The following is a 21,380-nucleotide window of genomic DNA, read 5'->3' on the forward strand; positions in this document are numbered from 1 at the left end:
GTGACCGTCTGGGAATCTCCCCCCATGCACCTCTGTGAGGTGGATACCATGAAGGTTAAGGGCATAGACTCTGGAGGCAGCCTGCTCCAGAGGGTTTGAAAGTTGGCTTGACTCCTTCAGATCTGTGTGACCTGAAGCAAGTGACGTGGACTCTCTGTTCTCTTATCTCAGAAAGAGGGAGAATAATAGAATGCAACTAAGGGAATCAAAATGTGTAAAGACATCAGCTCAGTGCCTCCCACATGGACGGTGCTCTAAATATTCTAAATATCTGTGTAAAACGGGAGGAGATCCTAGTCAGTGGGAGAGAGATACAGAACTAAAGAATAACTTTATTCACTCCTGGATTCAGCACAGCCTGGTGGCTGGGGATAAATCATAACAGATCAACATAAACATGAAACATAACAGATCTCGTCAGTGGTGGAAACCGTAGCCATTCTCCTTTGCTATAAAAGGGCTTCCCTGATGGCTCAGTGGGTAAAGAATCTGCCTGCAATGCAGGAGACACAAGAGATGCAGGTCCAATCCCTGGGTCGGGAAGATCCCCTGGAGAAGGGGATGGCAGCCCACTCTACTATTGTTGCCTGGAAAAACCCATGGACAGAGGAGCCTGGTGGGCTACAGTCCACGGGGTCGCGGAGTTGCACTAAGTACAGACACAACTTTCCTCTAGTGATGGCAGCTATTAGGTGACACAGGATTGCCGAGCTAGGGACTACACTTCCCAGCATCCGTTACAACTGCATGTCGCCATGTGACCCGCTCTGGCCAACGAGAGGTGAGGAACAGTGATCTGGGCTTCTTGTAGGAGTCGCCCTTTGAAGGACTGAAGCATGTCTTCCCCTCTTCTCATCCCCCTACTTTCCCTGGAACCAGAAGCTGGACTGAGTGTAGGGGGTGAGCCCCCTCCAGACACGTGGCACAGAGCACCAAGGTCAAAGGACCCTGGCTGCCCAACTCCACAGAGCTGCACCGCCCCAGCCCTGGGAGTTTCACACACAGACCACAGCCTTGGGAGAGACAGCAAGTTGGGTTCATTGAAGCCGCCATATTGGGGGTTTCACATGACAGTAGCCCAGCATGCATGATAGGGGGGCATGCGGGTGGCCTGGAGCGGGAGGCCGGGGGGACCTCAGGTTTCAGGAGATGTAGAGGACGTTGAGACCGCACAGGGGACACTCCCAGGCCTGGATCTCCTGATACTTTGCACGAGGCTTCGAAGGGGAGGTGTACTTCGAGCCAGCTCTCGAACTTCCAGGAGAAGGTTGCGAGTCAAACTCGGAGTCGCTCGAATCCATGTAGAAGGTGAAGCAAAAACCCAGCTGGAAGGAAAGAAAGACCACAGAGAGGAGAGAGAAGAACTTTAGTGCCCAGGGGGAGAGGGCTCCCCCCCCTTAGTTTGAGGAGCTGAGCATAGACTTCAGGGGCGACCCACCTGGGGTTGAATTCCTTCTTCGCCCAGTACAGCTGGGGATCCTGAGGCAGATAACCTGACCCTCCCTGGCCTCAGTTTGCATTTCTGTATAATGGACTATAAGTAACCGATCCCTCACAGAGGTGCATAAGGACTGAACAAAGTAATCCAAAAATGGATCATTAAATGTAACAAAGTTTGCCGCTTTGTGAGAGCTGGAAAGCCGTCAGCTGTGACAATGTTTGCTTTCCTGATTTTCTTAAAACCACCTGCTTTCCTAAGAAATTAAACACTTCTTCCCAACAGAAAGCTTCACCCACAGTGCTGGCAGTATTGAAGCTGTAGTAATTTCTGGGAGGACTACTATTTCCATCCCGCGGTTTTTGAGCATTTAGGACGCTTCAGCCTGAATGACATGTCAGGTCCCATTTAATCCTCACGAGGTGGCCTATGATCTTATTTCTCCATCCTGCAGATGAGGAAATAGGGCTAGGGAGGCCCTGGTAAGCGTTCCCACTCTGACATTTGATCAGACGTATAGGTTGGGAGCATGCGGCACTCAGGATTAGAAGTGAGTACATAACCTTCTTGATTCTCCAGACAAGGATACGGGAGCGGGTTGCCATGCCCTCCTCCAGGGGATCCTCCCAACCCAGGGATCAAACCTGTGTCTCCTGTACTGGCAGATGGCTTCTTTACCACTGGCACCACCTGGGAAGCCCATTTTTCCAGGTAAGCGTGGCACAGATATGAACTCATTTCATTGTCCTAGTAATCCCATGTGGGGTTCCTACTGCCCTGTTTCACAAATGAGGAAACTGAGCCACAGAGGAGTTCAGGAACTGGTCCCAGGTCCCACAGCTGGTAGTGGCTGAAGCTGGGTTTGAACCCAGCGCTGAGACCCTGGAGTTGGGGCCCTTAGCCTCAGAGGGCTGGGATGCCAGCTGGGAGGCTTGGGGTGGGCAGGACAGCGTTCCCTCCACACGGTGCCCTCACCTCTGCAGAACCGTCCTTCTCCTGTTCCCAGGTTACCAGCCCTTCCCACTTGGGACATTTGGGGTCCAGATCCTTCTTGTGATGGGTAGGGCAGGGGTGTCCTGAGCATTGCAGAAATGCTAAGCAGCATTCCTGGCCACTGGATGCCATTAGCACGACCTCTTCAATTGTCACAAACAAAAATGTTTCCAGACATTGAAGGCGTTCCCTGAGGGGCAAACCGCCTCTGGAGGAGAATCACCACCTCATCCCTTCCTTGTGTTCTCCAGGTTTGGGGAAAGGGAGGGATCGCCTTCCCATTGCATTCCCATGGTCAGCTGACTTGGCCTGGGGCCATTAGGGTCCTGCATCACCTCAGTTCATGACTGGTTCTGTGGAGGACACAGGTGAGCAAGGGCCTGGAAGGCACAGTCAGAATTCTCTCTGCTTCTAGGTTATTTAGTGCATCTACAAGTGTCTCTCCAGTGAGTCCCTATTAGAAAGGGGAAAGTCAGATATTATTCAGCAAAGAACTGGGACAAGCATCTTGGCCCAATGGCTCAAAATTCACATCACCAGTGATGGCGCACAGACCTCATGTGCACCAAAATGTGATGTTCTGAGAAGGACACGGCATCACTTAGGTGGTGCTCCAGAGATCAGAGCTTATCCTGAATTTCATTCATAGGGAGATGGCCAAAAATGCAACCAATAAACCACAATATGGGATGGGGGTGACTCTGGACTTCAAAATGCCTTCATAAAAGGCAAACAAGGCTTAGGAGACTGTCTAGCGTAAAGAAAACTACAGATACGTTACTAAGTACAACCCCTGCATACAGAACTAGACCTAGTGTTGGAGGGAAAAGATGCCAAATGGACAGTATGGAGCATATTATTAATATCAAAACCGATACAGGGATAAGATGAAGTGTGTGTCAGGGCTGCATGCAGGAAGGTGACCATAGCCCCACCCTTAAATAACAGAATATTGCATTTCTCAGGCGATACACACTTAGGCATATTATGTGTAGATATACTGCAATAAATATACATATATATTACATTTTGTTAAAGAAAATACACAAACAGAGAAAATGTTAGCGATTGGTGAATTTGAGTGATCTTTACACCGTCTGTGACTCTCACGTTCTTTTCCAATGTGATTTCTAAGGAGTCCTTCCCAGGAGTGCTATAGGCACTAATAGGAAAGACATTCTCGCAGGCATGTGACACAGGGCCTCCCCTCACCCCTCCTCACGGCTGCCCCTGGTTCTCACCAGGGTCCCTCCAGGCTCCCTTCTGGCCTGTTAAGAAGCCCAGAGACACAGCAGATGCCTCGTTGGCCAAGGGTGAGTCACGTGCCCAGCCCAGGTACAATCACAGGGAACCTTGGCACCGCCGGCTCTGATTGGTCGGGGCGGACCTGGAGCTGGTCTGAGGATGGGATCAGATCCATCCAAAGAGCATGGAGACACGTGGTCTCCCCGGAAAAGTCAAAGTGGTTAGTAGGAAAAAGAAGAATGGTACCCAGGTAGACAAGGCCATGCTTGCCTCCACAGGAGGGACCGTTCCCGAATTCATTCCTTCATTTAATCAGCCCGTGTGTATACAGAGCCTGACACCGGTTACACCTGATCTAGACAGGGGATGTGTCACTGAACAACATGGGGGTTCCTGCTGGCATCCTCCCCCTGAACTACTCTCCTAAGGGAGACAGATTAGGAGCAAATAGATACACAGTGTAATCTCAAGTAGCAGTAATAGTGCTGAAGAAACTCAGCAAGGCAAGGCATCGGGGAGGCAGTGTCAAGGGCGGCTTCATGAAGGAGGTGACACAGGAGCAGAGGTTGGAATCAGCAAAGAGAAGGAGGCAGGAAAGAGGGCAGCACCCTCAAGGAAAACCATCCCCTCCACAGGAAGGGGTCCCATCTGGGACGGCGGAGGGGCACAGGGCACCCAGGCACCCAAGGGTCTCTGCTGGGCGGAGAGGCTGGCCGATAAGCCTGACCTCTCAGGCCCAGGGTTCTCTGGGCAAAGGAGAAAACAACTAGACCCACCATGCCACACGTCGGCGCCCGTTTGGCTGACACTCTTGCGTTCTTTCCGGTGGGCCCCCTTTGCCGACTGGTAGTGCTCTCAAAAGGCAGGGCTGAGCGAGGAAGAAAGAGGCATGAGGCTATCTCACCCGCTGAGGCTTGAGAAACTCGATAATAATAAGATGCTCATCAGGAAACCAGTGAAGACGGCTAATACCTGTGGAGTACCTGTTATGTGTCAGGTGTGCTTTTAAGTGTTTTGCAGGCATTAGCTTGTTTGGCTGTTCATAATAACTCTCTGAGATGGGCACTGTATTCCTCCAACTTTAGCAATAAGGAAACAGAGAGCTTAGGACCCTTGTGGGAGTTTGCACAGCAGTGCCTGCAGAGATGCATGAAGTTGCATCCTGAAGGTCCCCAGGGAACAGACAGGGCTTGTCAGTGAGTGGAGAGGCTAGAGTTAGACAACAGGAGCTCTGGAGATAGTGACGCCCTGGGGCGCCCGTGCCCAGGAGGAAGGCACAGCTGATACGCAGGTGCCAGTGGGGCACGTCTCTCCAGAAACCACTAGAGTTTCCTCGAAGAAGACAGACATGTCAATTTGGAGTCAGAGTTCCTGCTATTTCAAAGCTGTGCACAAATCCATCTATTTCCTTACACACTCCTCCACTCCTGGCCTCTCTCTGGAGGAGCATCCAGGCCACCTGTGCAAACGTCCCCTCGGACACTGCCATCTCCCTTTCTAAACATATGGTCCTGGATCCACTCCCCTGTGTAATGTGACCCAAGTAGAGTCCTGTTTCTACTTGCATATATTGTCATCATCAAACACTGGGAATAACCCAAATGGCCACCTGCACGAACCTGGTTAAGCTTCCCTGATGGCTCAGTGGTAAAGAATCTGCCTGCCAGTGCAGGAGACACAGGAGACCTGGGTTCAATCCCTGGATCCAGGAAGATCCCTGGGAGAAGGAAATGGGAACCCACCCCAGTATTCTTGCCTGGAGGATTCCATGGACAGAGGACCTTGGCAGGGTTACAGTCTGAAGGGTAGCAAAGAGTCGGACATGACTGAAGCAACTGAGCACACACACATAGCACAGAGAGACTGTGGAATCCCAGGCAGCTGGAACACAAACCAGGCATCCTGAGGGGGAGAGCCCTCGAGATGGACAGGGGACACAGTGCTTAAGGTCAAAGACCCCCAGGCCAGATGGCCAGGGTTCCGATCCCACTGTGAGCTGATGATTCACACTTGTCACCCTTCAGATTTCCCATCTGAAAAGGCGGTAATTCCTGTCCCTCCCTCACTGTGAAGCATGTGTGACTGGATGTGTGGAAAGACTTGGGACTGTGACTGGAAGATTCTCAGTGTCAGATCAGAACTAAATGAAACAAGACCCAGTATGAATGAAAGTGGCATGTGTGGTATGCACCCGTATATCAGACATAAATACACAGTAACAGATACATACACATCCTTGTCTCCATGAGTGAGCATAGAACATTCTAGAAAACTGGACAAGGAGCTAGAAAGTAGCTATGTCTGGGGAAGGAACTACAAAGCTGAGCGACGGAGAGGCATGCCTGTTGTTTTGTGTGATGGTTATAGGCTCTGACAGATTTGATAAAATACATGGGGAAAGCCACGGTGGATTCCGGCAATATCTGTCGTACCATCATCACGTCAGCTACCATGACTGGGTGTCCCCAGGCCCCCCCCCTCCTTAAGAGGAGCCAGTGGGAGATACTTGGGGTTGGGGCCAGTCTTCAGGGCCATCCCTTCCCCATCAGCCTTTCCCTGAGGCCCTCCCCACTCCTGCCTGCCCACAGTTTCCGCCCCACGTGTGTCTCACCTCGTCTCTGTGGAGGCCTGGTCTGCACCTCCTCCCTTTCCTGGCCCCTGCTGGTGTTCAGAGGCAGCATGGTGACTCCACTGCTGCTCCCTGTGAACAGGAGAGACAGCAGTCAGTGCCTGGGTGGCAGAGCCAGGGGGCCCGGGTGTGAACCCAGAGGTCGGGTGCACTCAGACAGCTCCATCCCCTCCGCATGTCTCCAGGTCCCCAACATCCAAGGAACCAAGGGGACGTGTTGACAATGCCTCCCTCCTGGTTCCGTCCAAAGCCCAGCATGTGATCTGGGGAGACCGGTTGTCATGGAGCCTGGCAAGGACAGGGGCAGGGCTCGTGGTACCTGGGACTTACCCCCTCTAAAACTAGAAAACCTGTGACATAAAGTGCTGGGGACAGGAAGCTGCAGCTTGGCTAAGTGGGAATCAAAAGGGCCTCAGGAGTCTGGCATACAGCAGGCACTCAGTAATTGCACTCCTGGGGCATTCCCAGGGCTGTCTTTCAGCTCCTTCCCAGGGCTACCAGGCAGTCTGACCGAGGGGTTCAGACAGGCCCTCCCCTCCCTGTCCTCGGGGCCATCCAGGTCCACATCAGGACTGTGGTCAATGGGAGGGGCCGAGCCCCAGACCCCTCAGCACAGCCCGGGGGAGGGGCCGGCCCTGCAGGGAGGCTTCTCTGCACAGGCTCAGTGTGGGGTCCTCACCTCCGGCCAGCATTGCCCTGGGCAGGACTTGGGCCAGCGTGTCTGGGGGTGAGAACTGGGGGGATTCCAGCCTGCCAGTCACTAGCTGAGAGAGCTCAAGGTTTACCAACAGCACAAGAAAGCACAGCACACTGAGATTTGAGTTTCAGACACACAGATCGTTTTTTAGAAGAACTATCTCCAAACACTGCATGGGTCGTGTCCTACATGACATAAAAATTCATTTTGTGTTTATTCTGCTAAACTGTGTTTCAGTATTGGCATGTCCCATGGACTACTTTCGATGTACTTGTACTAAAAGGTAATTCATTCTTCAACTGAAATTTCAATTTAAGTATTTACCATGTGTTTTACCTGGGATGCCCCAGTTTGGGGGTATTTAACCTCTTGTGCTGTCAGCTTTCCCATCCACAAAATGAGCAGAATGATGAAACGTGAGGATTACATAGAATTAAATGCATGTCAAGTGTTGAGAACACAGTCTGACCCAGACTCAGGCAGTCCCGTGTCGGATCCAACTCTATCGCTGTTGGTGGCGGGGGGTGGGTCAGGAGGCCTCCCCCCCACCGTCTCCTACGCACCTTCCCTGGATCACTGTCTCTAACCCTGGGACCCTCCAGCCTGACCTCTGACCTCTGATCTCTCCCTCATCAGTCCAGGGCCTCGTTCTGGGCCAGGTTGTCTGGGGGAGAGAAACCCTGCGGGAGGGAAAAGGCCCCTGGGTCACCAAGCAGCTGAGGCACAGGGACAAGGTGCTGGTCAGTAGGGCATGTGGGCTTCAGAACTGGGGCAGCCCTCCAGGACCCTCAGAGCTGGGACAACCCCCCAGGAACGGGGAGACCCCCTCGGGTCCTCTCACGCACTCTGGTTCTCCATGACGTGCTCCAAGCATCTGGGGCACCAGGTGCACCCAGAAGTTTATTGGAAAGAACCGAGAGCCGCAGGCAGACACACTGCCCTGCAGCCCCAGAGGGGAAGACATAAGAGCTGTGTGCCCACCGTCCCCTCCGGCTGAGCCTGGCCCCCCAGCCCCGGCGCCTCCCCCGGAGGCCGCCCCTCTGACACAAGCTGCCCTGTGCCCACCGTCCCCGCCCACTGACCCCGGCCCACCCGGGCCTGGCCCCTCCCCCAGAGGCTGCCCCTCAGAGAGGCACCCTGACCCCCAAAACCAGACACGACCCCCCAAAGTCCCTGGAGGTCGCCAAGCCCATTTCCGACGGCTGTAGTTAGCAGCACATCATCACAGCCATCCTCCGAGGACCTCCATATGCCTCCAGAAGTTTCTCTGTCCCTATTTGTCCCAACAGGCTCCCCCCAGAGACAATTTCTCAGTCTTCTCTTTGGTCAGGGCTGTGCCTGGACCCGTGATTCCCATCTGACCTCTCCTGTGTCCTGCACAAAGTCCCGCCTCCTCCCCCAAACTAACAAGTCCACAGGTCTGTCCCTTGCGCTCCCTAAAACCTGGGGACCAGGACCCAGCTCCCCCTCTGCTGTCCTGCGGGTGGTCACCGCCACCCCTCTTGCAGATACCCCAGCCTCCTCTGACCACTGCAGTCGTGGCTCCTCCTGGTGACCCCAGAAACACTCAGACTTGGGAGGGGCCGGGAGGCTCAGAAGGTGAGATGGCCCTCAGGGAGGCCTGGTTCCTCAAGGGGCGCCACCGCCCTCCCCATTGGGTCTCAGTGGCCCCCAGGTCGCGCCCCTGCACCCCACTCCCCAGGAGGCCCCCGCACATCCTCCCCGGGTGCCCCTACCCCATGCTCCCCGCGGAGACCCCGCAGCACCATCCTGCCTGAACATGAAAGTTGGAGACCCTTCAGGACCGTGGCCAAGGAACTGATCTCGAGACTATCATTGCGACCTGGGTCTTCCACCCTGGGCGTAGGCGGGATGGGGCCCCAGTGCCTTTGCTTGACGCCTGGACAGGGCTGGCTCTGGGGATGCCCGCGGAGCCTGTGGACAAACGCGAGAGAATGAATGCGGCTGGGTTGCCCAGTCACACAAGACCCCGGCCCCGCCCCAACCCCCAGATATTAAGTCAAGAGGTTAACAGGGTCTCTGACACCCGCACGGGCGTCAGAATGTTCACCGCAATTCCGTTATTCGTGGGGAGGGTCCCGGGCCTCTTCCTCCAGGAAGACCCCCAGCCTGCCAGCATCACTGTCCCTCCTATGAGCTGTCCCTACTGGACCTCAGCGCCTGGCCCCTCGCCCAGCGCCCCTCCCCCACTGTGGGGCCAGGCCTTCCTGGGAAAGGCACAGAGGCTCAAGCTTCAGAGACCCAGGGGTGGGGGTCCTGAAGGATTACACACACACAGTGACTCCCTCCCGCGAGCTGACCCCCTGCTGGGGACTCACAGGGGGACACTCTCAACAACTCCCAGCCACACCCCTGGCCCCAGAGTCCCCCGTGTGCAAATAAAGACACACTTTGCACTTGTAGATCCTGAAACACACGCAAATGGGCAGTAACACATCGTGAGGTTGAGGAACGCTCAGGCACGCATGCGTGCATACACACACACACACACAGACGTGCAGATACACACAGCTTCAAAAACTGGGCACTTCCAGGCACACACACTCAGGACACACATATTTGCACAATTCAATCTGAAAGGACACTCTATGGGACACCCAGACCACCTCTGTCTGACACCCCAGGCTCAACCCCCAGTCTCACCTGGGGACCCATCCCCCAGAGGCTTCCCCTCTCAGACCACCCCCACCCCTGCCCGCAGGTTCAGTCGCCTTTACACTCTCTCCAGATGGTGTTTTTAAACATCAGAATCACTGCTTTGGACTTACAGGCTTGGTAAACAGTGAAACCTACTAGGAAATCAAATCACACAGATAAGCAGAGAGAAACCCTGGCGTGTCTCTCTCAGACACCCTCGGAGACACCCAGCCGTGCACACGGACACACACATACCCACACCCACACCGCAGTCACAGACATTCCTGGAAAATCAGAGTCACCCCTTCAGCTCGCGGGCCTTTTGGAAACGCTAAGACCCGCTCACAGATCCACACACACAAACGTTCAGGTTTAGGTTCGTGGAGCTTGAAAGAGCAGACAATCCGGGCAGATACACACACAGACACACGCATGTACGGACTTGCAGAAACACCTATTTTCAAACAGACACTTTGGACACGGGGACATAAAGACACAGACGCCTTGGCAGACACGTTTGCAAAGCCGGAATCGGCCTCCAGACACAGGATCGCCTAGGGCTGGACCCGGGGGCCGACGCCCGGTCTCCCCCAGAGGTCGCCCCCCTCAGATGCGCGTCCCCGGCGCGCTCCAGGCACCCGCCGGCCGCAGGCGCGGGCGCGGAGACACACGAGGCTCCATAACGCTCCGGCAAGCACGCTTCTCGCCAGCTTGCTCTGGTGCCCCCGAAAGGCTCCGGAGGGGTTGCACGCCCCTCCGCACTCCCCCAGGCCCCCGTCTAGGCTCCCCCGAGTCAGCCTCCTGAGCTGCCTCCGGCCGTTCCGGAAGGAGGCCCCGGCCCTGCCGCCTCCCCAGAGCGCCTCGTCCCCCACGGGAGCCGCGCGGCCCGCAGACCCGCGCTGCTACCTCCTGGCGTCTTCGGGCCGGGCGCCTGCTCCTCCTGCACCTGCCCAGGGAGGAGGCCCAGCCAGGCCTTCACCCACAAGGCCCAGTCCTCCTCCCTGCCCTCCAGCCTGCTCTCTTCCCGGCGGCCCTCGGAGCCCTCCGACCACGAATCGCCCGCCTCGCGCCTCAGAAGGGTCTGAGGACTGCGGCCGCCCTCGGGCAGCCGCGGGCTCCTCGGGGGGCTCCTCGGCGCGCGCGCCCGCGCCCCGCCGCCGGAACGCACCCGCACCTCCTGGCGGGCCGCCTCCGCCCTCCCCGCGGCGACCCCGCAGCGCCAGCCCGCGGCCCGCCGCCCGCCGCCCTTCGCCCGCCGCCCCGCACTGCACACTCGCCCGGATGGCGCAGACCCTTCGGAGCCCCGGCAGCGACTCGGCTCTGGGCTGCCCAGAGGCACAGAGTCGGGGCGGGCCGGCCCCGGGCCGCTTCCTGGCGTCCCGCGGGGGCGGTGAGGGCGGTGGGTTCCCGGAAAACCCTCCTGGGGACACCCTGGACAAAAGCACGGAAGGAGCGGCTCCAGACCAACGACCCCGCCCGGGCCCACAGGGACTCAGATCGGGTGGGTACAACAGTGCCCAAAACAGACAGCAAGTGCTAGTGCTGGCTGTGGTTTTATTACCAGGGTTGGAGGGTTGGAAATGTTGCTCTCATACCTGCTCTGTGAGCCCAGCGTCCCTGGAATATTGTCTCCCTGGCGGGGGGTCCACCTGGGCCCCCCGCCCCCAGCGCCCCTTCCCCTCCCCGACCTCGACCCAGCCTGGGCCCAGGTCTTCCAGGAGGCAGGTGGGGTTGACAGGGAAGAACCAAGAACCGTGTTATACTGCCGAGCCGCGGAGACCCAAGGGTCTGGATGCTTGGGGGTCGGGGGGGTGGCACTGATGTCTGGGACCTGGGGGCCTGCCCTGTGCCTACTTCAGATACACAGTGACCCCCCAAGGCACACCCACACACTCACTGCTGCTCACAGTGGCCTACTCTCAAACCCCCAAGATGTATTTCTCCTCCATGGACCAGAATCTCCTCCCCTCTTTTTTGATATGCAGATAATTAGAATGAGGAAGTTATCTTGGGTATTGACCATGCAGTAGGCACCAACCCAGTGTCTTTACACATGTCGATCCCCTTAATGCTCACGACCACGTGGCCAATTCTGTTATTCTGTCTCTTTCTGAGATAAGAGAACAGAGGCACAGAGTTCCTGTCGCTTGCTTCAGGTCACACAGATCATAAGGAGCCAAGCCAGGATTCAAATCCAAGGAGGCTGACTCTAGAGACTGTGCCAACAGGACTTAGCAGTTAAACAACAACAACAAGCCTCTGTATCAGACTCCTTTGGTGGCAAGCAACAGAAACCCTGATTCAGGGCCTTTGCACTGGCTGTTTCCTCCCCCTGCAGCGCCCTTCCCCCAGGGTTTTTCTGTTGTTGATTCAATCAGCATCTTTTCCAGTTCTTCCTTGCATGCAGGTATTGTTGACTTCACCGCTTATGAGATATTTATGACAGTTCTTTGGTGCTGGCTGACTTTAAGATTATCACCAGTTTCCAGCCCTCTGTTACTTAGGAAAGCACCCACTCGTTTCTGAGAAGTCAAATGATCACCCATGAGCTTCAGCACTTCAACAATTTAGAAGATTATAGAGCGAGTTTTCTCTTTAAGATAATACATGCATTTCACAAGAATCCCAAGTGGTAACAAGGTGTATTCATTAAAACAAACAAACAAAAAGCCTCTCTCTCTCTACCTTCTACTTTTGAAGTTTTAATTTTGTGGATATTTATAATCTATTCATCTTGAGAAATTTTTTTCAAAAGTTTTGCCTTCAAAAACCAGATTCCAGGGGTACAAGCACATATCCTTCCGACTCATTAAAGGAAAAGCAGGAGAGTCGGTGAGGCGGTGAAACCCCTGGAACTCTTGTGCATTGTTATGGAAGTGTGAATTGGTGCTGCTCTTTAGAAGAGAAAACTGGTGGTTGGCATAACTGCACATATGCACGTCCAACCCCAACAACGCCATTCTTGGGTATATTCCCAGTAGAAATGCGTATTAAGCTAACAGAGGGTGTGTACGAAGATGTTTCACGACACCTCTCACACTGTTGGTGGGAATATAAACTGGTGCCGTCACTCTAGAGAACAGTGTGGAGGTTCCTTACAAACTAAAAATAAAGCTATCGTATGAGCCAGCAATCCCACTCCCAGGCATGTACCTGAAGAAAACTCTACTAGGAAAAGACCCATGCATCCCTATGTTCAGAGCAGCACTGTTTACAACAGCCAAGACATGGAAGAAACCTCAGGGTCCATCAGCAGACGAACGGATGAAGAAGATGTGGTACATATACACAACGGAGTATCACTAAGCCATCAAAAAGAATGAAATTATGCCATTTGCAGCAACATGGATAGACCTCGAGATTATCATACCGAGAGAAGTCAGGCAGAGAAAGACAAATACCTTATAATATAACATATAGATGGAATCTCATAAAAATGAACTTAGAAGAAACAGAAACAGACTTGCAGACATAGAAAACACACTTATACTTACTGAAAGGGAAAGGGGTTGGGGAAGGGATAAATTAGGCCTTTGGGATTAGCAGATACAAACTGCTATATACAAAAATACATAAGGTCCTGCTGCATAGTCCAGGGAGCTCTATCTGATATCCTGTAATGAAAACCAATCTGAACATTCATATTTCTATCCGAATCACTTTGCTGTGCACCAGAAACTAATACAACATTGTCGTAAATCCACTATACTTCTATAAAACAAAACCAAAAATTAACTCATGTATATACACGTTCTGTCGCTTCGGTATCACTAAGCCACCAAAAAGAATGAAATTATGCCATTTGCAGCAACATGGATAGACCTAGAGATTATCATACCGAGTGAAGACAGGCAGAGAAAGACAAATACCTTATGATATAACTTATAGATGGAAATTCATACAAATGGATTTAGGAAACAGAAACAGACTCGCAGACATAGGAAACACACTTATACTTACTGAAAGGGAAAGGGATTGGGGAAGGGATAAATTAGGCCTTTGGGATTAGCAGATACAAACTGCTATATACAAAAATACATAAGGTCCTGCTGCATAGCCCAGGGAGCTCTATCTAGTATCCTGTAATGAAAACCAATCTGAAAAATCCTACATACTTTTATCTGAATCACTTTGCTCTGCCCCAAAAACTAATACAACACCGTAAATCCACTATACTTCTATAAAACAAAAACAGAAATGAACTCATTTTATATATATATATATATATATATATATATGTGTGCTGTTGCTTCGGCAGTGTCTGCTCTTTGTGACCCTATGGACTGCAGCTTGCCAGTATATATAGGCTTCCCTCATGTCTCAGACAACAAAGTATCTGCCTGCAAATCTATAGGTTAACTCATGTATATATCCGTTCAGTTGAGTCCAGTCACTCAGGCATGTCCAGCTCTTCGCAACCCCACAGACTGTAGCACGCCAGGCCTCCCAGTCCACCACCAACTCCCAGGGTTGACTCAAAGTCACATCCATCCAGTTGATGATGCCATCCAACCATCTCATCCTCTGTCATCCCATTCTCCTCACACTTTCAATCTTTCCCAGCATCAGGGTCTTTTCAAATGAGTCAGTTATTCACATCATGTGGCCAAAGTATTGGAGTTTCAGCTTCAGCATCAGTGTTTCCAATGAATCATATATACACACACACACACATATATATATATATGTAAACCTTACATATATACCTGCACGTGTATAAAGAATGTTCCTAACAGGTCCATTCGTAATAGTCCCAAAGTGCCAGCTACCCAAATGCCCACAGAATTTCTCAGCTTTTGTGCTGGGAATCCATTTGTTTAAGGTCTGATGAGAGTCCATCCTTAAGGGTAAGGACCAGCCTCAACACACAGGCCAGGCGGGGTGTGTTTCGGCAAGTGTGTGCCCAATCCAAAAGAGTGTCATTTGCCACCATCTTGGGGGTTTTGTGAGTAGGCCATTGTGAGCAGCAGTGAGTGTGTGGGTGTTTGGGAGAGGGGTGACTGCGTGCCTGGGGGTCACTGTGCATTTGGTGATTCTGCAGTGTGGGACCCCAGCCCCCGGCCCTTCCTATCCCCACCCCCAGGCATCCAGGCCCTTGTGTCTCCGAAGCTTGGCAGTATAACATGGTTTTCCCCTGTCAACCCCACTTCTGGCCTCCTGGAAGACCTGGGCCCGGGCAGGGACAAGGTAGGGGAGGGGAGGGATGAGGGTGGGGGCCCAGGGGGAACCCCCCGCCAGGGAGACAGTGATGCCAGGACGTTAGGCTCACAGAGTGGGTGTGAGGCCAGAATTTCCAGTCCTCCAACCCTGATAACAACAAACTTGTTTCAGGCAGTTTTAACCGCTCGATCTGAGAAACCGTGTGGAGTGGGGGTGTTCGGGGGTTGTGAGCCGCTCCTTCCCCGCTTTTGTCCTTGTGGTCCCCAGGCACCTTTTAGGAAAAAGGTCCCTTTTCCTAAAAGGTGCCCTTTTCCTAAATAATTGAAGCAGATGTACAATGAGTATCAGTTCAGTTCAGTTCAGTCGCTCAGTCGTGTCCGACTCTTTGCGACCCCATAATTGCAGCACGCCAGGCCTCCCTGTCAATCACCAGCTCCCAGAGTCCACCCAAACCCATGTCCATCGAGTCGGTGCAATGCATATAAGGGAGGCCAAAAAGATGCTATTTTAGTGAGTTCGAGTTTGCTCAAACTTATGTCCACTGAGTCGGTGATGCCATCCAACCGTCTCATCCTCTGCTGTCCCCTTCTCCTCCCCCCTCAATCTTTCCCAGCATCAGGGTCTTTTCCAGTGAGTCAGTTCTTCCCATCAGGTGTCCAAAGTATTGGAGCATCAGCTTCAGCATCAGTCCTTCCCATGAATATTCAGGGTTGATTTCCTTTAGCATAGACTGGTTTTGTCTCCTTGTGTTCACGGGACTCTCAGGAGTCGTCTTCAGCACCATGTATGAGACCTCGGCAAACTGTTTCACCTCTGTGCCTCAGTTTTTCTATCTGTGAAAGGGGGAATGATAAAATGGGTCCTGCCTCCTGGGGTGGTTCAGAGAATTAAGTGTGTCATGTGCAAAGAACTCACTCGGGTTGGTATCTGGCTTTCAAGAACCAATATTTATCTTTTAAACATTTTTAAAAATGTGGACCATTTTTAAAATTTTTTATTGAATTTGTTTTACAATATAAGTTCTCTTTTATTGTTTTTTTTTTTTTTTTTGGGACAACGCATGTGGGGTTTTATCTCCCCGAACAGTGATTGAACCTGCACCCCTGCATTGGAAGGGGCAGTCTTAAGAAACGATATTTAAATCCTCGTTATCATTCTGCTGATGTAGTATCAGGTTAACCCATGTATGAGCCGGAATGGCTTCCCTAGATCTCAATATGTGAAAACTTCTTTATTTCCAAAAGCCACAAGGAAAATGTCAGGCCTGTGACGCTGAGTTTCTGGATCCCTCCCCTGTCCTGGGGCTACCCATGTGGCCCAGTGGTGAAGCATCTGCCTGCCAGTGCAGGAGATATAAGTTTGATCGCTGGGTCAGGAAGAATCCTGGAGGAGGAAATGGCAACCCACTCCAGTATTCTCGCCTGGAGAATCCCCTGGACAGGGGAGCCTGGTGGCTACAGCCCTCGAGGTCTCAAAAAGTCAGAGGCCTCTCAGCATGCCCACACACACACACAAAAAGGAAACTGAAATCAGCCATCCTCTGTAACATAGGCAGGACTGAATTAAAGATTAGTATGGCTAGGCTCCTAAAAAACAAACAAAAAGAAACAGACAGACAAAACCACACATGCGTGATTTGTCGTCCCTGGAAGTCTGAAAATCTAATATCTGCAGAGTCTGGGCAAAGACATCCAGCGAATTATTAGTGAATTAGTGAATCCAGCCAATTGATAGAACAGGGAGTGATGGGGGCCCTGGAGAAACGGAATCTGTTGCAATGAGGCGGCCGCTCCAAGCTCCTGCCAACTGGTGGTGGTGGACCAAGCCCTGCCAGATTCTCTGATACTTTTCAAGAGAAACCAAATTCCAGGTTGTTATTTAAACTTCTTGACTTGGCAGTTAACTCAACTATCAAGGGCTTCTCAGGTGGTGGTAAAGAACCTGCCAAGGGCTTCTCAGGTGGTGGTAAAGAACCTGCCCGCCAATGCGGGAAGACAAAAGAGACTCGGGTCCATTCCCTGGGTTGGGAAGATCCTAACCAACCAGAGGGAAGAAGAAAAGGAAATGGCACTGTGCATGTCAAATACCCACCTCCAAGGCTCAATCCTAGCCCAGCCACGAACCAGCTGTGTGATGTTAGGCAAGTTGCTTAACCTCTCTGTGCTTTGGTTTCTTTATCTGCAACATGTAGGAATAACAATGTCCCCTCACCCACCATAGAATTGTCATCCTGCTGCTGCTGCTAAGGCGCTCAGTCGTGTCCAACTCATGGACCTCAGCTTACCAGGATCCCCCGTCCCTGGGATTCTCCATGCAAGAACACTGGAGTGGGTTGCCGTTCCCTTCTCCAATGCATGAAATTGAAAAGTGAAAGTGAAGTCGCTCAGTCCTGCCCGACTCTTAGAGAGCCTGTGGACTGCAGCCCACCAGGCTCCTCCGTCCATGAGATTTTCCAGGCAAGAGTACTGGAGTGGGGTGCCATCGCCTTCTCTGAGAATCATGAGGATTAAGTAAAGTTAGTACAGGTGTAACTGTGAGAATTGTGCCTGGTATGTAAAACCCTGTGTCTCTACTGCTTTCTCCAAATGGGTGAGTCTGTGTTTCTCAGAACTGTGTGGGACGGTCTCTTCATGGATATAAATAACAATGCTGCAAACATCATGATTGGGGACTTCCCTGGGGGTCCAGTCGTGAAGAATCCGCCTGCCATTGCCGGGGGCCCAGGTTCGATCCCTGGTCTGGGAAGATTCCACATGCTGCAGGGCAGCTGAGCCCGTGCGCCAGCCGCGACTGCTGAGCCCGTGTGCTCTAACTACTGAAGCCTGTGGACTCTGGAGCCTGTGCTATGCAACAGAGAAGCCGCCGCCATGAGAACGCCACACATCGCAACCCCAGGATAGCCCCCGTTCGCTGCAGCTCGAGAAGGCCCTTGTGCAGTAACGAAGACCCCGTGCAGCCAAAAGCAAATACATAACTTAAAAAGCATCACAATCTGAAGCAGTGGAGAGGAGCAGACACCCTGGGTTTGAGCCATCGGCCAACGCGACACGTCAGCTCGGCCGCTGACTGGCATGGAAGCATCGCTTCGGGGGTAGGATGAGATTTTAGCAACTGCCTCTCCATGAGCACTGCCCGCAGTATTTCCATCCTGCCGTCTCACAGCTCTGGCTGACATGACTCCACTCACGGGGATCTCACGTAGAACAGTGCTTATTCAGACAAGGATGGCCATGCTCCCCTAAAAGGGATCTGTGGCACCATCTGGGGACACTTTTGGGTAGAGACAGGGGATGTTGGTCAACCTCCTGCAGTGCACAGGACCACCCCCCAGCAAAGACGGATCCAGCTCCCATGCAACAGAAGCACCAAGCTGGCCGCTTTGACCCCTCAGTCTGGAATCCCTGATGCTGCATCAGCAGAGTGACAACGAGGATTTAAATATCCTTTCCTAAGAATTCCCCTTCCAATGTAGGGGGTGCAGGTTCAAGGCCTGGTCGGGGAGATAAAATCCCACATGCCTTGTGACCAAAAAAACGCATAAAACAGAACCAATACTGTAAAAAAAAAAAACAAAAACAAAAACCTCAATAAAAATGGTCCACATTTAGAAAATCTTTAAAAAAATAAATAAACATTGCTTCCTGAGAGCCAGATACCAGCCTGAGTGAGTGCTTTTCCATATGAGACACTTAATTCTCCCAACCACCCCAGGAGGCAGGACCCATTTTTTCATTCCCCCTTTTCACAGATAGAGAAATGAGGCACAGAGGTTAAACAATTTGCCGAGGTCTCATACATGGTGCTGAAGACGACTCCTGAGAGTCCCCTGAACAGCAAGGAGACCAAACCAGTCCCTCCTAAAGGAAATCAATCCTGAATATTCATTGGAAGGACTGACGCTGAAGCTGACGCTCCAATACTTTGGTCACGTGATGCGAAGTACTGACTCACTGGAAAAAGACCCTGATGCTGGGGAAGATTGAGGGCAGGAGGAGAAGCGGAAAACAGAGGATGAGATGGTTGCATGGCATCACTGACTCAATGGACATGAGTCTGAGCAAACTCGAACTAACTAAAATAGAATCTTTTTGGTCTCCCTTATATGCATTGTACATCTGCTTCAATTATTCAGGAAAAGGGCACCTTGACCAGAAATAATGTCCATGTTAAAAATAAAGATTAAGGACCCTCCTTCTGGGTCACCAGTGTTTGTTCTTCTTTGATAGGAAGACTCCCTTCCCAGGTGCCAGGTCCACACTGACTCGATATGTATGTGCTGGTCTCTCTTTTAACACTGAAGAAATATAACCCCCCTGACTCATTTAATGTTTTTGTTCTGTTGTTCTGCAGTGGCTGAGTTATGTCTGACTCACTGTGACATCATGGACCGCAGCACACTAGGATTCCCTGTCCGCCATCTTCCCGAGTTTGCCTAAACTCACGTCCATCGAGTTGGTGATGCCATCCAACCATCTCATCCTCTGTCGCCCCCTTCTCCTCCCGCCTTCCATCTTTCCCAGCATCAGGGTCTTTTCCAGAGAGTCGGTTGTTCACATCAGGTGGCCAAAGTATTGGAGATTCTGCTTCAGTCCTTCCAATGAATACTGAGGGTTGATTTCCTTTAGGATTGACTAGTTTGATCTTCTTGCGATCCAAGGGACTCTCACGAGTCTTCTCCAGCAACACAGTTCAAAAGTTATCAATTCCTCAGCACTCAACCTTCTGGCAGCCTTTGTTCTGACAATACATAAAACTGTGCTGAGAACTTGGAGCAGCTTGTCAGAATAATCTGGGAAGTTGACTTTCAGGTTGGCCATGTTTGCCTTATAGAAATCAACACTTTTTTCTATCGTAAGTAAACACAACTCTTCTCTCTTCTTATTATAGACTACTATTATTTTCATTGGTGCTGCTTGGCATACACAGCAGGATATCCGAAAAGCCTACCTGAGTTCACCTGGAGTCTACTTTGGACCAGTGCTCGGTACCAAGCTCGGGGCCCTTGAGCCCCTTCGGCATCACAGCGCCCTCAGGTGACTCTGTGAGTTTTCCCTTGTATCTGTCGCTCAGTTGTTAAGTCGTGTCCGACTCTTTGCGACCCCATGGACTGCAGCACGCCAGGCTTCCCTGTCCTTCACTATCTCCCAGAGTTTGCTCAATCTCATGTCTGTTCAGTCGATGATGACATTCAACCCCCTCCTGTGCAGTCACCTCCTTCTCCTCCTGCAACATCTGGATCTCCTTATATTAAGTGATGGTCCACTGAAGAGAGAGATGGTCCTTTTTTCTAGGCAAAGGACCTAGGCGGAAGTTCCAGGTAGGAAGGCCTGGAATTTTGGTGTGAATCGGGTTGGCGTGTTTTTTTTTTTTTTTTTTTAATGTGGCTTAAAACAGGAAATCTAATTTTTGATTTGCATTCTGTAATAGAATGAAACTAAAAGAAAGCAGGAGACAGTGCTACCCAGTGAGGCGCCACCCTCTGGAGCACCGGCTGGCTTCTACAATTGGTAGGGAGAACTAAGATCCCGTAGGTCATGTGGTATGGCCAATCCTGCCCCACCCCACAAGAAAAACCAAAGCCCAAGTAAACAAACGACGAAGCCTATGGTCAACTGATCCAAACCAGTCTTCTGTCTGAAAGGCTGAAGTGGGCCAGGTATCATGCCAGTGGGTCCTGTACTTCTTCCCTCTTTCAGGGTCTCCCCTGGAGGAGACCTGAGAATCAGATGGCCTGGTCCCAGCACTGGAACCAGAGTGAGAGGAGATTCAAAACTGAGGCTGGGGGCGGGGTATGGGGGTGGTATTTATAAGTTGTGTCTATACCTGTGCTCACATACTTAATGCTATGCTTTTCCTGCATTTTCCTTCGGAGAATCTGTGGCCCCCACATGCCTCTGGAAGCACAGGGTTTGGCTAGCTTGAGTGCATGCCGCGGGGCAACACTAGGAATAGTAACCCCATCCCTAGGATGCTGGCGTTTGGGGGAATTATAACCAACGAGAAAAAGCCTACACAACGAAGCCTACAACTGCAACAGTATGTGGGAATAACTAAGGAAAACTGATGAGAAAAACAAAAGCTTTGTTGAGAACACAAAGCTTTACCAGTTGATAAGAATGCTTGAATATATAAAAGAACATCATATTCCTGGATGCTAATAAATGTAACAATGTCAATTCTTCCTGATTTGTGAAGTTCACTTCAATAATCATCAAAAAGCTGTTTTTAGTTGGTAAACAAATTTTTTATCCAGAAGAGTAACCATCATATCTTTCTCATATAAGTACACATACATATAAATACACTTTTAAAAGGTACAAGGACAGAAAGCTCATCTAAGTCTATATACAAGTTAAAAACATAGATCTAGGATGTGTAAAGGGTGACAAAACAATTTGGATGATACAGATATACAACTGTATTATAAAATAACATATTATGACTTGATGTGTCATTTATTAAAATTGATGTTGGGGCAGTTAATGGGAGACCATTTTTATTTTCACATAATACATTCAAAGTAAATTCAGTAACAGTTAAAGTATATTTTATAAATAATA

The 21,380-nt window shown here is 51.4% G+C and overlaps 1 protein-coding gene across 1 annotated transcript; it reads right to left on the reverse strand.

The window, feature by feature from the left end:
• Positions 1-314: 314 nt before the first annotated feature.
• On the reverse strand, positions 315-19,839 carry LOC145537673 (uncharacterized). Its single transcript, XM_081568526.1, has 6 exons — positions 19,778-19,839; positions 10,567-11,091; positions 8,798-8,937; positions 6,288-6,377; positions 4,453-4,544; positions 315-1,325 (listed from the first exon to the last, which is right to left on the reverse strand). The coding sequence occupies exons 1-6, from the start codon at positions 19,837-19,839 to the stop codon at positions 1,143-1,145; spliced, it is 1,092 nt and encodes a 363-aa protein (XP_081424652.1). The 3' UTR covers positions 315-1,142.
• Positions 19,840-21,380: the final 1,541 nt, after the last annotated feature.

This window comes from Giraffa tippelskirchi, chromosome Y (genome assembly GCF_054371585.1).
Source record: "Giraffa tippelskirchi isolate mGirTip1 chromosome Y, T2T-mGirTip1v1.2.pri, whole genome shotgun sequence".
Classification (NCBI taxonomy): domain Eukaryota; kingdom Metazoa; phylum Chordata; class Mammalia; order Artiodactyla; family Giraffidae; genus Giraffa; species Giraffa tippelskirchi.

Excerpts from the sequence above, each read along its gene's own strand:
- LOC145537673 (XM_081568526.1), bottom strand. The coding sequence starts at position 19,839 with ATGCCGAAGGGGCTCAAGGGCCCCGAGCTTGGTACCGAGCACTGGTCC. Across the intron at positions 11,092-19,777 it reads TGGTCCAAAGTAGACTCCAG|GGTGTCCCCAGGAGGGTTTT; the intron begins GTGAACTCAGGT and ends GCTTTTGTCCAG. Across the intron at positions 8,938-10,566 it reads CGGCCCGAAGACGCCAGGAG|GCTCCGCGGGCATCCCCAGA; the intron begins GTAGCAGCGCGG and ends GTTTGTCCACAG.